General features: G+C 37.2%; 1 protein-coding gene across 1 annotated transcript in view; it reads right to left on the bottom strand.

Annotated features, from left to right (window-relative positions):
* The window catches only part of TXLNG (taxilin gamma), a 52,234-nt gene that overhangs the window by 22,324 nt on the left and 11,327 nt on the right, over positions 1–18,583 (bottom strand). Inside the window, exons 2-3 of the mRNA XM_044764327.2 lie at positions 4,221–4,521; positions 1,885–1,976 (exon numbers count right to left, since the gene is read on the bottom strand). Of these exons, the coding sequence (XP_044620262.1) occupies positions 1,885–1,976; positions 4,221–4,521 (393 nt within the window). The remainder of the gene's footprint in view (positions 1–1,884; positions 1,977–4,220; positions 4,522–18,583) is intronic.

Raw genomic sequence — 18,583 nt, 5'->3', positions numbered from 1 at the left:
AATTTCCTGGACCCATGTTATCTGGTGACTGTGGCAGCCACAGGGTCTCCCTGATGGACAGTCCTGATTACAGTGTGGTGTACTACTCCACCTGCTCTACAGGACTCTCTGTGTCAGTGCCACAAGCACCAGTGATGTCAGAAGATGCTGTCACAAAAAGGGCAGAGGACAGTAATGGCAAAAGGGAAGTTTTCTGAATAATCCTCGGGAAGAGGCTACTCCCTTGATGGTCTCACTGCTACATAACCTATATACCCTACCTTTTAAAAGAAATGAGTGTTGTTTCAAGAAATAAAGCTTTAGAACATTTTCTGAAAACAGTACACATTTTGTCCTTCATATGTCCAGCACAAATCTAAATCAAAGAGAGGTTACTCCCTAGGCAAGTCTTCAATGTGTCACACCCTAAAAATGAATGTAGTGATTACTACTGGTGCTTAAAAATAACCATACCCATTTACACACACACACAAAAAAAAGCCAGACAAAACACCCTAGACCCTGCTACTTAAAGTGTGATCCAAGGACTGACAGCATCATCATCATCACCTGGGAGCTTCTTAAAATGCAGCTCTCGGGCCCCAACACGGACCCAGTGAATCAGAAGATGCCTTTTAACAAAAATCCCAATGATCTCTGAGAGCCTGAGACGGACTGCCCCAGGCAACTATTTGCCCTTTCTTCTCCAAATCCATCCATGGCCGGCTGCTGCTGTCACACACTGGATCATGTGGCTAACCCTCTACACTGCCTTTTTTCTGTCTTTTACTCTCTTCTCCATTTTTTTCTTTTTCCCTTTTTTGTTCTTATCTTCTTTCTCCACCACTTCTCACATGATTCTCCTCGTGGGGATGGAACCAATAGAAACTGTCTTCCACAGCCAATGGAAGCGTTCCTTTCCCGAAGCCAGCAATCTGACCACACTGTGTTTTCTGTCATCTGTACATTTGTTCTAGGCCATCTGCATTGAGGCACAGGGTTTCCTGCTGCTGCTGCTGCTGCCTGCCAGCTATGTGGAGGTATGCACAGACCCCTTTATAAACTAAAGGAAATTAATTGTAATTATTTGAGAAATAAAGAAACAGAATTCATTTTTAGAGCTGGTATTGAGAAAAAGCAGTGTTTATGATATGGAATAACTGCTTTAACAACAGATGAAAATGCATAGAAATTGTCAATGATAAGTCACTTAAGTATTTCACAAAAGGCATTAATTTCAGCATTTCTATGAGAAGCACTCACTCTATAAGTTTCCCACAACCCTTACTTCAAAAGGTTCCATGACTTTCCCATTCTTCAACTTAAAAAGGATGGGAGTGTTTCCATGTTGAGACTGCTTTTGTAATTTTGAAAAAAGAATTAATGTTACTTGAAATAACATAGGCCTAGAACAAATGAGGTCAATTTCTTTGGAAGATGGAAAAAGGAAAACCTGGCACATAGTAGATGCTAAATAAGTATTTTCCTGAGACACAGTATTGTTTTGGTAGACTATTTCATCTAACTCACAATTTCAATCACAATGGTTAGAGCCTTTAGCTCTAGAATCCCCTGGGGAAAAGTTAAATCCAGGAACTACTACACCCCACCTGACCGGCATCAGAAGCAGCACAACACAGGAATAAAGAGGCCAACTCAGAGATACTCTAAGAAGAGTTTTAGAAAAACTTTGCCGTATCTGTGCACTATAATGTTCTGTATCATCTCATAAAATGAAGGCATACAAGCACAAAAAGCCCAAGAAATAATATTCTCTTCAATTTTGGAATAAAATATAATTTTACATTTAAAGCTACATCAAAATCATATTTTAAAAAGCTTATCAAGCACATATACATTTTGCTATATTTTATATGGACCTCACTCCCTTGATTTAATACTCACAAGATCAGCATACTTCTTACAGAGAGCTGCCAGCTTCTCCTCTGGAGTTGAAAGGGTATTTAGGGCTTGCATCAATAATAAAACTTCTTTTCCTGATGATTAACAAGATAAGAAATAAGTCCCCGAAGAAGAATGAGATCAAATCTAACCTGTGAATTCTACATAATACTTCCTATGTTCTGACATCCAGAGTAAAATAATTTATGCCTAGAACTAGAAATAAGAGATTTACCAGCTAAATTAAGAAAGCTATTTCTAAGTTCTGGATTAGCAGGCATCTCTCCCTCCCCACCCCCACTCCAAATTTCTTCACCCACTAACACTGGCTAGCTATGTGTAAGAAAAACTCTTGTGGAAGGCTTAAAAATTCCCTTGCTTAATCATTGATGTCCAAGTTAAGGCAAAGGGCAAGTTACAAAGGGCAGAATATTTTTAAAAGCTTCCTCCTAACCAAGTACAAATATAGAAGCAAGTTCAAAGGGAATTTCAGTTGGTACTCTCTGCCTATCTAAGATGCACATAATTACTTGTGACACATATCTTTTCCTATGAGCAATTTAAATAACTTCTGATGATTTAGTAAGCATATTCTGTGTGTTAACCAAGTTTAGTATAAATAAAAGGATGTCAAGATAGCTCTTCCCTTGGGGAAAAGAGCTTAACAACCGTATTTTAAGGACTTAGGAGGGTGAAGCAAGTGGCTGAGATAGGAGGGTACACATGGTGTTTCAAACTAAGTAATAATGTTTTATTTCTTAAGCTGGGTGATAGGTACCATTTTTATTTTTTTAAATGTTCGCTCTTATATGTAAGATATTTCATGAAAAATATATATTAAAATGACTTTGGTATAAAATAGAATACTTTTCTATCCACATAAAATTTTAGTAACAAAACTGTCTCTCATTCAGCCCAAAGCCAATAAGAACTTTAAAAGAGACAATTAAACACGATTATTGAATATATTTAGAAATAACTGTTAATGTAACCTGCAATCTTCATGAAGATTTTTAAACTCACACTCCATCTGGGTTTTTTTGAGATAAAATTCACATACCATAAAATTCACCCTTTTAAAGTATACAATTGAGTATATTCACAAAGTTATGCAACCATCACCACTGTCTAATTTCAGAACATTTTCATCACCCCAGAAAGAAACCCTATACCCATTAGCAGTCATTCCCCCACTGCTCCCTCCTCCAGACCCTTGGCAAAAACTACCCTTTCGGCCTCCATGGATTTGCCAATTCTGGACATTTCACACAAAATGGAATCATATAATATGTGGCCTTTTGTGTCTAGTTTCTCTCACTTAGCACAATGTTTTCGAGGTTTACCCATGTAGGGTCTATCAATACTTCATCCCTTTTTGTGGCAGAATAATACTCCACTGTACACATGTACCATATTTTGTTTATCCATTCATCAGCTGACAGACAACTGTGCTATTGACTTTTTGGCAATTATAAATAATGCTGCCACAAACACTTGTGTACACGGTTTCATGTGGACATGTTTTCAATCCTCTTGGGTACGTACCTGGAGGTAGAATTGCCTGGTCACACAGGAATGTTGTATGTGACTTTTTAAGACTCCACTGCTTTTACATATATAATTGGAGCTGCTGATTTTGAAGAAATTTGTCTTATTTGTAAGAAATTAAAATTTATTTTTGTATTTCTATAATTTTAAAGTTTTACAAGTTAGCAGAAAATGGATTTAATAAGCAGGATAATTCTAACTTAGCATACGGGAAACCTATACAAATCAAACTGTTAATCTTAGGCATAATAAGTATAAAAAACCTAGGGGCAACATTTAAGGCTAAAATAAAAGGGGATTTCAGATTTCATAATGAGATTTTTAACACATCACATTCTTAGTCCTAAATCTCAACCACAGCAGGAGATATCCTTGAAAGCCAGTCTTAACCCACTTTCTGAACTACAAATAACATTATGTAGTCTCTAAAGTTTTTTAAGTTTTTAAATAAAGTGATCAAATATAGTTTTCACAGTAAATTTTGGTGAGACTATATTAAAGATGCAAACAAGGCAAGTCGAATACTATTTCCATCAAGTTGACCCCAAATTTTTTCAAGAAAGCCAATTCTTGATTAGTTTGAGAGAAACAACTTCCTATTCTGCTATCTTCACCTCCTGCTTACATAAGTGCAGCAGACAGGTAGGCTGACCCCACTGAAGACAAGAGATGCCTTAGGTAAACAACATCCACCTCACCACTGGCCGTGTTCCTAATCACCTGTGCTGCAGAAAACGGAAGTAAAATGAGCAGCATGTGGAAACGTCCAACCACGGAGCAGAGAGGATTACCTAAGGTTTTGTCTTTGTTCCTGTTGCACTCTGAATCTTGCTGACCATCAGGGGGATCTGTTCGAGCTTCTCGTCCAGGAATTTCCTCTCTTAACTCTTGTGTGCAGCATGCTGGGCTCACCAAACTCCTGTTCTTTGTTATAAAGTCACTGCCTTCATCTTCCAATGAATGCTTGTTACGTGTGCCACCACAATTTGAGTCTTGACGTTGAAGAATATCATTTGACTGAGAATTACACAACATATCCGCTTTCACCCCTAGCCCGCACATTCCAGCTTCTTCCATTGTGCCAATCACAAACTAGAGGGAAGGGAGGAGAAAAAGATGGAAAAGGGGGTTAAATCAAATGTAATCTATGTTTACAACCAATGGCACAACATAGGTTGACAGTTTTTTTCTTTCTTAGCGGTTTGTAAAATTGGTGTAAATATGTTAAGTTTCACCGAAAGATGACCTAACTGTAAAGTATAAGAAACTTAAAGTTAAAACAAATCACGCAACTAAGCGGTGCCAAAGGAAGCAAGAAACGCCATTTAGTTCTAAATCTAAACTTATTTCCCTATAAAAATTCACCACTTAAAATAATTAGCATCTTAAAAGATGTGAAATTATCCCAAATTAACAAACATTACTTATTCTGGTCTTATCTTCAAGGAGATGGTACAGGAGAAATGGCTCACTAGCCACCCAGCAAAAACCCATGCTCCTCCATTATCCTGTGGAGCTGGCACTGTTGGACATGTGCTCAGCCTGGGACTACATTTCCCAGCCCCTTACACCTAGGTGGGACTCCCACATGAGGTTCCCACAAAAGGAATGTGAACTGAAGTGATGATGGTCCCCTCTGCAACAAGCCTTTTATTCTTAGAAGCACATTCTTTCTCCACGATCTCTTCCCCAATCTGGCTGAATGCAGAGGTCTCCGAGACCCTAAGAGACGGCAGAGCTACAGGACGAAAGCAGCCTGGGTCCCTAAATCCCACATGCATACAAGGAAAGCCACGGTTCTCACAAAGAACACCCACGCTGGACTATTAGATGAGCAAGAAAATAAAGTGCTCTCACATTAAGCCACAGAAATTTTGAGAATAATGTTTTAAGCAGCTATCTCTGCCCTAACAAATACAGATAGTAGGCATGGGAGAAATGGTTTTATTCTAGTATTTTATTCTCAAATCAGTAGTTTTACCCTACTCTCTCGTCTGTCATATTGTTAACCTCATTTATTTAAGGTTTTTCCCCCCTTGTTAACACTACTTAGTCACATGATGTGGCACAAATTCAAATTCTGTACACTTCCTGTCTGTATGAAAGAGGGCCTATTCCTTTTTTGAATAATACAATTGAGGAGTGAGGTGTCTAATAATGCTTTCTTATCGCAAGCAGAGAAAAGCTACTTTCCAAAATCAGTAGGAGAGCAGAGATTATTTCAAATTACAATAGTATTCAGCTACAGTTGAACTAAACATAAAGTGTCAAAGTAGCAGGGAGGGAGAGGTTAAGGGGAACTAAATCCTTTCTTTTTTTCTTTTTGAGGGAGATTAGCCCTGAGCTAACTACTGCCAGTCCTCCTCTTTTTGCTGAGGAAGACTGGCCCTGAGTTAACAGCCATGCCCATCTTCTTCTACTTTATATGTGGGACACCTACCACAGCATGGCTTTGCCATGTGGTGCCATGTCCGTACCCGGGATCCGAAACGGCGAACCCCGGGCCGCCAAAGTGGAACGTGCGAACTTAACCGCTGCGCCACTGGGCTGGCCCCAATCCATATCTTTTATAGTCTAATGTCGATAAATCAAGTACCGTGCTTTTGGAAGAACAAATTGGTACAGCCACTTTAAAAACCTCTGGCAATATGGATACCTTCCAACCCAGTTAATTCTACTCCTAGGATTTTACCCAAGTATGTACCTATGTGCAGCCAAAGGCCAAGAATGTTTAAAGCAGTGCTATTTCTAATTGCCCCAAAATGGAATCAACCCAAATTTCTAATAACAGAAGAATGAACACATTGTAGTCTGCTCATATACCACTCAGCAATGAGAATGAACTACTGCTAGATGCGGCAACACACGAGTCCCATAGGCAGAATGTTGTAAGGAAAGTGCCAGAAGAATACATACTGTAGGAAACCACGTATATATAAAGTTCAAAAACAGGCAAAGCTCAAAATGAGGGCAAGGGGATTCAGAGGTACAAACTTCCGGTTATAAAATAAATAAGTCGCCGGAATGTCACATCCACCATAGGGAATAGTCAATAAGACTGCAATAACTTTGCATGGTGACAGATGGCTACTAGACTTGTGGTGGTGATCATTTCATAATGTATATAAATGTAGAATCACCATGTTGCACACCTGAAATTAATATAATATTGTATGTCAACTATACTTTAGTAAAAAAATTTAAACACCAGGCAAAGCTAATCGATGATACCGGAAATCAAGAAAGTGGTTACTGTTGGGGGTAGGACCTTCTGGGATGCTTGGTAATATTCTATTTCTTGATCTAGATGGGGTAACATAGATGCTCACTTTTTGAAAATTCACTAAGCCTAAACATTTATGATTTGTATACTTTTCTGAATGTATGCTTTACTTCAATAAGGTTTTATTTTAAAAGTTGCAATTTACACATTATTCAATTATGAAGAACCAAAACAGAAGTATTTCCCTCTGGGGAGAGAGAATAGAGATAGGCTGCTTTTCATGATACTTTTAAAATAATGTGCATGCAATACTTTCATTTCTTAAAAAAATTAATGCAGTAAGGGGAAATGGGCTATTTTCAGAGTTATGGTTTGATGCCACATTCTAAGGCTAATTCAGATTTTTTAAAAAAAAGTAATACCGAAAGACTGTTAAATTCTTTCAAAAAATTTTAAAAGTGCACTTCCATGTGTAATGCACATTCCATAGAGCAGCGCTTCTCAAGTGGAGTCCATAAGCATTAAGTTTACAAAATTCATGATGAAGTTTTAGGAAACGTCTTTTGTTAAATTTCATTACTGCAGAAACATCCTGAAGTTACTAATATGCCTAAATAACATACTACAGAAGTATTAATATCAAACCAAATGCAAAGTGACCATTTTAACACTACATTATACATATAACTGCTAGTTCCACCTCTACTTTGTATCAAATATTAAAATGCCATATCCTAGCTGGGCACATGGATAATGTTAACAGAGACCCTTTTACACAAAAGCAATACAGGAAAAAAATGAGTACTATTAATATCATCTTCCCAAATTTTTAAAAAATCATTTTTAAACCTATTCCCTGAAAACCATTAGTATAAAAATAGGGATACAAAATCACAATGTTGGCTTTAAGTACTAATGAAAGTCCATTAAAATATAATTAAAACGGAAGATTGCTTATCTCTAACACATAACAGAATTTCTCAGAAGCGAATAATAAAATATTATTTCACATAATACCAGAAAACGTGGTGTCAAGCCACATCAAAAATATAACGAGCAAGCAATTTGTTGGAAGAAGGGGGAGCATAAATAATTCTCATCAAGAAAAACCTGAGGCCTCTCTTAAGACCAATTTCAATAAGAAATCTACCTGAGGAATAGAAGTGGCTAATTTCTAGTTTCTCCATTCTATTAGTCATTTTTTGGTAACAGCTTTAATTGAGATAGTAACTCACATACCATACAATTCACCAATTTAAAGTGTACAATTCACTTGTTTTTAGTGTATTCACGGAGTTGTGCAACCATCACCACAATCAATTTCAGAACACTTTCGTCACCTCATAAAGAAACCCAGTACTCTTTAGCTATAAACCCCTAATTCTCTCATTACCCCCAGCCCTAGGCAACTAATGTACTTTCTGCTTCTATAGATGTGGTTATCTGGACACTTCATATAAACAGAATCACACCATATGTGACCTTTTGTGTTTGGCTTCTTTCACATAGCATAATGCAAAGTTCATCCATGTTGGGAGTATGTATCAGTACTTCGTTTCTTTTTATTGCCAAATAATATTACATGGTATGGACATACCACATTTTATTTATCCATTCATCAGTTGACGGACATCTGGATTATTGCCAACTTTTGGCTATTACAAATAATCCTGTTATGATCATTCATGTACGAGTCTTTGTGGGGACAAATGTTTACATTTCTCCAGAATATATACCTAGGAGCAGAACTGCTGGGTCATATGGTCACTCTATGTTTAAACTTTTGAGGAAATGCTACACTTTTTCTAGGTGAACACACCTTTTTACATTCCCACCAGCAGTGTATGAGGGTTCTAATTTCTCCATATCCTCATCAACATTTGTTACTGTCTGTCCTTTTGATTATAGCCATCTTACTTGGTGTGAAGGTGTCTCATCTAAGGATCAGTGATGAGAATCCTTTCAGGTGCTTATTGGCCATCTGCATACCTCCTTTAGAGAACTGTTTATTCAGATCTTTGCCCATTTTTTAATTAGGCTATTTGTTATTTTATTAAGTTGCAAGAGTTCTACCTAAACTAGATACAAGTCGCTTATCAGACATATGATTTGCCAGTATTTTCTCCTATTACTGTTCTTCATTCTCTCCATTTTAGACAAAAGGTCCAATATGTTCACCTATTTCAAAATGTCATAGGAGATTTAATTAAAAGTACTCTGGGCTTTCACATTAAAGGCATATAGGTCAATTAAAACTATCATTGACAGAAAAAAGACAGTTTAAAGACTTGAGAAAGCCAAAACGTTCACCTCAAAATAATAGTGGTGGCACTCAACATAAACCAGGATGTTAATCTGTATAGGGCATAATCATCACATCCCATGTTGTCCTTCTAATTTTATTTCATCATTCTCTATTTTTAGTTAATACTTATTTTTTCTTTCCAGACACTCCTTTCACCTCTAAACTCCTGTCACATATATTATATTATCACTTATTTGGTATGTATATCCTCCTAGATAGCAACAGCTTACGCATAAAAAGTACTCAAATGACAATCGATGGAGAACACACGGGGCCAAAATGGCTGCTGAAAACAAGCTATGGGAAGTACCTAAGCATTACTACACAAGTTAGAGAAAAACACCACTAGTATTATTTTATCGTTAGAAGCAAGACAGTGTTACATTTCCCTTATCTCCTGTGCAACTAATCTGATTTATTTTTCACATTTGCTAATGAAAAACTTCTGCTGACTCCACAAAATCTTTTTCTTTATGAATGAGCCAGTCCTAGTTGGGCTTGATTCAAACCCTAGTCTACAAATACTCTTGAAATAGCAGTGCCAATTTTTCTACTATAAGGACTATTCCTTCAAGAACCTACTTGAGGTTCTGCACTGGGCTATTTGATACGGAGCAAATTCTTAGGCCAACAACTTTATTTAAATTGTAAATGATTTCTTGGCCCTCATCTCCTTAAGCAGAGAATTCTATATCATATGGCCAATACAACTTCCTACTCTGCCCTCTCCAATACCCATTCTGGATGCCTTTTCTTGAGTACAACCTCTTGTATAAACAATAGTAGCAGCAGCAAACACTTATACAGCAAATACTACATCCAGGCACTACTATAAGCACTTTCCTATATTAACTAATTTAATCCTCACAATAATGTCACAAGATAGGTACTATTATTATCTCTATTTTACAGATGAGCAAACTGTGGCATTGTGAAGTTAACTATCTTGCCTAAGGTCACAGTTAGTAAATTGCAGGGCAAAGATTTGAACCCTGGCAGTCTAGCTTCCATGTCCACGCTCTTAACCACAATGATACACTGCTTCAGGACTACCCTTTGTCTACCATACAAACATCCTTGTCTTGGTCCAGCCATCTTACAGAAGTCTATTTACCAATGGGACAGATGCTCCCAAAATAGTATGTATAAAAGCAAATCACAAAACAGCATGCACCATGTATTTTATACCCACAATGTATGTATGTATATATACACACTCATACAATAGAAAGTATTGGGAGGGGAAATACATCTAGATACTAATAATGATTATTTTTAAATGGTGTACTCATAGGTGGTGTTTCTTTTTGCTTCACTATATTTTCTAGTTTTAGTACAGTGAACTTTTATTACTCCTGGAATTAAAAAAAAGTCAAAAAGAAAGCTACTTGCACTAATAAGAGAACAGTGGAAGCATCACAGGACATATGTAAATTTTATTAAAAATTCTAGGCAGTCATGGATAAAAATTAATCGTTTACTTAACACAAATGGATAGTCAAATGAAATAATGTTAAGACTACAACCCAACAAAAATGGGCAAACGAGGGGCCAACCCCGTGGCCGACTGGTTAAGTTTGTGCGCTCCGCTTTGGCAGCCCAGGGTTTCGCCTGTTTGAATCCTGGGCGCGGACACGGCACCGCTCATCAAGCCATGCTGAGGCGACATCCCACATGCCACAACTAGAAGGACCCATGACTAAAAATACACAACTATGTACCGGGGGGCTTTGGGGAGAAAAATGAAATCTTTAAAAAAAAATGGACAAACAATATGAAGAACTCACAGAAAAGGAAATACAAATGGTTCATAAACATACACTTAACTTTACTCACAAAAAGAGAAATGCAATTTAAACAGATACCATTTTTCACATCAAAAACATTGACCACACAGTGTGGGAGAGGGTGTGGTGTGCTCTCAAGCATTCCTGGTTGGGGATAAATTGGTTTAACCACTAAGGAGTCTAATTCAGGGTGGGGACTGTCTGGGAAGGAGCACGAGGGGACACTCTGGGGTGATGAGAATGCTCTCTATCTTGATGGAGGTTTGGGTTACAGAGCTGCATGCATTTGTTAAAACTCAGCAAGTACACGCTTAACACGGCTTCGTGGCTGAAGAGACAGACGGACAGCCATGTGAAAAAGCAAGGATAGTAAACTGTCAATGGTAGAACCTAGGTGATGGCCATATGGATGGTCAGTATCAAATTCTTCCAACTTTACTGTGTGTTTGAAAATTTTCATAATAAAATGTTGGAAAAAATCATCATGCCACATATGCTTCAACCCAATAAATTCATTTCTTATTAATTTTTCCTTCAGATAAACCAGTACACATGTGAAATAATATACAGAGGATATTTATACAGTATTATTTATAGTAATAAAAAATCAAAATTACATAATTGATTAACGTCAATTAATAATAAACTGGAGAGTGGGGCCAGCCCCAGGGCTGAATGGTTAAGTTCAAGCACTCCACTTCGGCGGCCCAGGGTTTCACCGGTTCGAATCCTGGGTGCAGACATGGCGCCACTCATCAGGCCATGCTTAGGCGGCATCCCGCATGCCACAACTAGAAGGACCCTCAACTAGAATATGCAACTATATACCGGGGGGCTTTGGGGGAAAAAGGAACAATAAAACCTTTAAAAAATAATAATAATAATAGACTGGAAAAATTGTGGTATAGCCTTAAAATGGAGTCCTATAGAGGTAGTTGTATAATTACTGATCTGTAAGTTAGGTTGAAAACAGAAAAAGAAAAATCCCCTATAGTATGTACCATATGCCACAATTTGGGGTGTGGTGTGGGGGGGCTGTATAAGTTTATGAGCAGTAAACATATATAATAATCTCTGGAACGATACAAAGCAATGTATTAATGGAGGGAAACTGGGTGAATGGGGACAGGAGAGGAAGGACACTGGGCTTTGACAGCATGCCTGTATTTACCTTGCGATTAGGGATCATGAGTTACCCTCATAACAGTTTGCTGTTTTTTTCAAATATTAAGATGAATGGAGTTCTCTAATAGACTACTTGTCATTATTAGGAAAAACAAGAGGAGGAAATGTTTATTTAAATTCCAATCTCAAATGAAAATGAAACCAACAATAAGTAGTTTTAAGATGAATTTCTATCTGAACCTGCCCCTGAAGAAAATCATATTAAAAAAAAGCTATCATAGGGGCCAGCCCGGTGGTGTAGTGGTTAAGTTCACGTACTCCTCTTCGGCAGCCTGGGGTTCACAGGTTTGGATCCCGGGTGTGGACCTACAAACCACTCATCAAGCCATGCCGTGGTGGCATCCCACATGTAAAGGAGTGGAAGACTGGCACAGATCGTAGCTCAGTGACAATCTTTCTCAAGCAAAAAGAAAAAGCTATCACATTCTCATTTTATCAGTCTATGGTCATGATCAGCACGTGTCGCTTGAAAGACACTAGAGAGAGGGTCATTTGGCCACAACAGTGTTTACTAGAGCCTTAAGCCCCACCAATCCTCCACCCCAGCCACTCCCCTCCTGTTAAAGGATACATTTCTCAATCTTCCTTCCACTGTCAATACTTGGAGCTAAGATGACTCCTTAATTGAAGAAGAGATGCTTTCAAAATGGACAGCCACCAGTTTATCGTCAATCAATTGTAGGAGCAAGGAATAACTATTATACAATTTTTGCAAACAAACATGAATACTCTGTATTCATATACTACTTGTAATAGCTTTTTGGATCAATACATTTGAAACTGAGATCACATGGGAATTAAAAGCCTAAAGAAAAAAATTAAGTTTCTTTCCCTTCCACTCTGAATAAAGAGAACAATAATTTTAAAGTTTAAAACTTTCACTTGTGCTCTTTCAAATATTGTTGAAGCTAAAGAACCATATTTCTTTGGCTAAGTTTGTTTAAAGAGCTTAAATGTTTTTAGTAATGGTTGTTCTTTTACTAAGACTGGTCTAAATAAAAAACAAAAAAGCCAACACCCACATTCACTTCCTAATTATTTCAACTACCATCTGCTTAAATGAGCCTGAATGCCTTCAACCAGCGCCAGGCATGCGCAGAGAGCAGAAATCACTCATCCTTGCCATTGAGGGCTAGGGTGGCCCTTCAGAGGCAGCAGGCAGGAAAGGTGCACACTTATGCATTTTCCCGGGGAGATCCTTAGCTTGCCTCGGATTCCTAAAGAGTCTTGGAGAAACTTACCAAGTAGGTAAAGGGAACCTTCAGAACCTACAAGCCTCGCTACCCCATTTAACCTTCCCCACCCCACCAGGAGCTGAGTCTTACTGTTCCCAGATAAGGAAAAGGAGACTTAGTGAGGTGAAGTATCTTGCCCAAGATCATATTCAAGTCAGTAAAAGGGGACGGCAAAATCCAAAACCAGGTCTGTCAAACTCAAGAGCCTATGTTCTCTCCATTACACCATTCCTCTCACTACGTACATCAGCCTTGGAAAATCAAAGTTCAAAGTCAAACCGATCTCTCATGCAGTTACAAAATAAGTCTAAGAAATTAAATGTCTAAAAATACATAGCATGCTATATATACTAGTATGAATTTAGGAAAACACTGGGAAAGAGCTGTAGAATTTTTAGCAGTGATAACTCCGGAATTTAGGGAGGTGAGACAGGACTAATTTGGGGTTAGGGATGCCTTTATAAACAATTTTAACTGCTTATTTAAGGCCCTGAGGTTTTTGTTTTGTTTTTTTTTTTAACTTTTTGTGTCTTAGGATAAACTATCTCTAAAAATCTGTTCAACTCTATGTTTCTAATAATTTACCCTAAGAGTTGTCAACTACCAAACAGGAATGTGAGGACAAGAGTGCATGCATGCCTGGGCCAGTGGGGACCAGCAAAGGTGGAAAGGCCCGGGGAAAGACTGAAAGACACCGAAGACACGCTGGCTCTCTCAGGACATCAGCTAGCGGCCTTATTTGGTTTTTTAAATATGAACTTCCCTCCTAAATGTTTCCAGTATTTTGAGGGGCCTTTACATTTCCAAACACAAATTTTACAAACCTATTATAAAAATTACATTATCATGTGCTTTTTTATTATTATTTTTAAATAGGTAGATGGAATTGGAAGGTTTATGTGTTTTTTAAATTAGAAAAGTGATAATCAATTTACTGTATAAATTTTTCTCACTGTACTGATTTCTTTGTCTACTATCAGCTTTATAAAGGGATCCAGACGAGTTTCACATATTCCATTTTGTTTTTAGGAACATGAACTTCTTTTAGTCTAGAACAGTCTCACCATTTAAAAAAAATACATGTTTATATTACACTGACACTTTCAAGTGATCACGCCAGTTTTCTGTGGACTTTTCCACATTTTGGATTTGTCTGATTGTTTTTAAAACCTTGATTAGATTCAGGGTAAACATCCTTGGTGAGTTCCTGCATAGGTGAGATGTTGTATTCTACATATTACATCGCATGAGGAACCAGGATACACATAATGTTACAGCCCCCACTATCACTGATGCTAGGACTGATCACCTGGTTAAGGTAGTTACTGCCAAATCATTGCCTTGTAAACACAGTCCTCCTCCCACCAAAAAAAGTGCTAGTGGGGCCGACCCCATGACCAAGTGGTTAAAAGTTCCGTGTACTCTGCTTCAGCGGCCTGGGTTTGCAGGTTTGGATCCCAGGCGTGGACCTACTCCACTCACCAGCCATGCTGTGGTGGCATCCCACATACAAAATAGAGGAGGATTGGCACAGATGTTAGCTCAGGGACAATCTTCTTGAAGCAAAAAAAAAAAAAAAAAGAGGAAGACTGACAACAGATGCTAGCTCAGGGTGAACCTTCCTCACCAAAAGAAAACTAGTAATCCACACAAAGATAGTTTGACATCTTACCCATTTCCTATTTTTCAATAATCCTTTATTTAATGGCCTTAACATTCCCTGATGATTCTTGATTCTGTAATTACATTATTCATATAATACGAAACACAGCCTTAGCATCAGAAAGTTGTAGTTGTGCTCACCAGCGTGTTACTAGTTGCATGACTTTGAGTGAGTCACAAAGTGTTCCAGGACTAATTTTCTATTTGTATACGATACTGATGAAATTACTCACCTCAGGGATGCTGGTAAAACATGATATATATATGCAAGAGACTCTCATACTGTCCTGCTGGGAATGTAAAGGAAAGACCCTCTGAATACAGTTTGGGAGTATCTACTAAAACCGAATATATTCATATCCTAGAACCCTGCAATTAAACTCCTAGTGTATAGTCATCAGAAATGTATACATATTCACAATAACATAGATATAAGAGTATTTATAATAGCACTCTTTATGATGGTCAGAAACCGGAAATTAACCAGATGCTCATGAACTGCAGAATCAATCAATCATAATATAGTCACTAATGGGAGATTATATAATTACAGAAATGACCTGCATAAAATTTTACCAAAAGCTCACAATTAAAGAAAAAAGGACAAACACAAAAGAATACATACTGTGTGATCCCTCTTATATAAATTTTTCTTTCCCTCTTATATAAATTTTAAGAACAGTGAAGATTTACCTGTGGTGTCAGGAGGCTACCCTTCGAGAAGCAGTGACTAGAAGGGGATACGAGGTACACTTCTGAATTAGAAAGAGAGTGATGTTTAGGGTTACTCTCTGCTTCTCGACTGAGAGCTTTTAAAAAGTGAATCACAGGGGCCAGCCTGGTGGTGTGGTGTAGTGGTTAAGTTCGCACACTCCACTTTGGTGGCCTGGGGTTCACAGGTTAGGATCCCAGGTGTGGACCTATACACTGCTCGCTCATCAAGCCATGTTGTGGTGGCATCCCACATACAAAACAGAGGAAGACTGGCATGGATGTTAGCTCAGGGACTATCTTCCTCAAGCAAAAAGAGGAAGGTTGGCAACGGGTGTTAGGTCAGGGCCAATCTTCCTCACTCAAAAAAAAAAAAAGTGAATCACAGCTCTGTTTCACTTTTTAAAAATTAATCAAGCTCTACAAACACTACTTTTTTGTATTTATGTTGTACTTTTAAAAAGTGTTAAAAACTTTACGTAAAACATCTGATAGTGTTTGACACATAGGAGATGCTTGATAAATGTTTGTTCCTTCTCCACTTTCTTATAAGTAATGAAGCCATAGGAATGACAATCTTTGGCCAAAGCTCCATCACTTTTTAGAAACACAGTTGGTTTCATTTTCCTGTGCTTTTGTGTTTAAAAAACAAAATGTAATTTATTGATATACTCTATTCCAGTAACACTGTCTATGGATAAATCTTGTGAGCAACGTTAAGAGTACAGAACACTCACTTTGCAACTTAGAAATGACATTTCACAGTCCCAGGAGAAGCACATAGAGACCATTCTTGTAACTATCCACTAGAAATGAGATATCTGGCCTGAAGCAGATTGGTTTTGAAATTCTTTGTGATGCTGCACTATCAAATTTTAATAAATATGTTGTGTTCTCAACTTAAAAAAAATAAAAATAAATTAGAAAAGTGACTTTAGGTTTATACAAGCCACTTAAAACAGTTTATGTACTAAGGATATTTTAATCTTTCAAAGAATTACTTTGGATAGCAAAGTTTTCCACACAGCTAATACTTTAGCAATCATTCATCTCAAAAGTCGGTTTTAACCGTTTTGAACTAAAGTCTTTAAAATATGTATTACATAACTCGATGCCTCCTTAAATAGTAGTCTGTTTTACTATGTTAGAACAAAGGAATGAAATGAAAGGGTTTTTATTTTTGACAGATAAAATGATACATTACTGTACACTAGTATATAATTAGATTCTGGTGTATGTGTCTCTACAATATGCCTATATTCTTTAAGACAATAAATTCTTAATATCTCAAAATATAAACTCCCAAAGGTGAGATCTTATTTTCATTTCAGGCATGAAATACTTATCTGAGGCTTCCTAATTATATAGCACCGTCTTCAAAAACAGACCACACAACCCATATATGGAAATTTACTACATTAAAAATGGTGTCATTTCAAATTAGTAAAGGAAATAAACGATTTGAGATATCGCCCAAGCCATATGGGGGAGGGGGAGTCATATCCTATCTCCAGATGTACCAAGACTGAAACATGAAAAATGAAAACCACAAAGAATTAGAACAAGTCCTAAGTAAAATTCTTTCATAACTTTGGCATGGGAAAAGTCCTTTCTAAGGAAATAAAAAAATTCAGAAGATATTTTATTTTTTAAAGGAGAGGAAAATCAATTTACCAAATAACAATGGAAAGCTTCCAACTAGTCAAGATTTGTTAGGGCTTCAAATGAGTCAGAGATCCAGTTTTCAAGGGTTTGTGAACAAGCAGATCACAGAGAACTAAAAATGCCCAGCATACAAAAAACACATTCAACCTCATTCATAATTAAAGAAATACAAATAAAAATGCAAATCAAAGCAAGGCACCATTTTTTACATACCAGATTCAAAAGGATGATTTGAAAAAGCAAAACAAACCTTGGTATGGGCAAACAGGTCCCTCAGGACACAGTCCTGGGCTGTCTAAATTGGCAGAGTCCTACCGGTTTTGTAGAGGTATTCAGCACTATCTACCAATATCTGAATGCACATTCACTTTCACCCAGTGAATTCCACCACTAGTTTATTCCACAGCTAGCCTCACTCAAGGGAAAAAGCTATTCAGCAAACCACTTCTTGTTACCATGCAAAATCACCTATATGTCTACCAATAAGGAACAGGTTAAATAAATAACGGTCATCCACACAAGGTAAAACTATGCAGCTATTCAAAAGAATAAGGTAGATCCATGTCAATATGGACAGATGTCCAAGGTATAATTAAGTAGTGAAAAAGAAACATCTGGTGCAGGATGAATATGCCAGTATAAATTTAAAAACGTATTCATATATAAGCCAGTATACGGATAAATTTTTCTGTAAGGTATCCCCCAAATTGTTCATCATGATTACCTCTAGAGTGTGGACCTAGAAGTTGGAAATGAAGGAAGGCTTATTTTTTCATTTTATACTTTTTGGTTCTATTTTCATTTTTTTATTATGTGAATGGAGTATTTTCATTTTTTAAAAAAGACCTTGGAAGTTGATTAGTTAATTTAATTTTAATCAAGTTAATTTTGGGTTAATATCACAGAATTATATGTGTTCATTATGCCACTGCTACCCCAAGCTCAGAGTATGAAGATCGCAGGAGTCTGTATCACATTCCACATCATCTCTTTCCTTCACCCTGGCTCTATGGACTTCTGGGTCTGTCCCCCCACATCTTTACACTCATGTCTTCTAGCGGATTATAACAGAAGTAGGATCTACTAAGTGTGAACTTTTGTAGCAGTTCTCATTTATTTTCTTCTTAAAACAATTCTGAAAATCGAAGTATCTCATTTAAACTTGGCCCCAATTTACAACTATGGCTAGGACATCTGACAAATCACTTTACCAGTTTTCAAAAAAAAGGTTCAATCATGGATAATTATTCTCAAATGGAATCAGATGGTCACTATCTAAGCCAACTGTTTGAGATATATGGAATATACAAAAGACAGTTAACACAGTGCATATAAGGTTAAGTTCTGAGTGAAGGGAGGAAGGAAAAAAATTAACATTTAC

The sequence above is a fragment of the Equus asinus genome, chromosome X (genome assembly GCF_041296235.1).
Source record: "Equus asinus isolate D_3611 breed Donkey chromosome X, EquAss-T2T_v2, whole genome shotgun sequence".
Lineage (NCBI taxonomy): Eukaryota > Metazoa > Chordata > Mammalia > Perissodactyla > Equidae > Equus > Equus asinus.
Note: the sequence above shows the minus strand (reverse complement) of the source record. Positions and strands in the feature narration are given on the sequence as shown.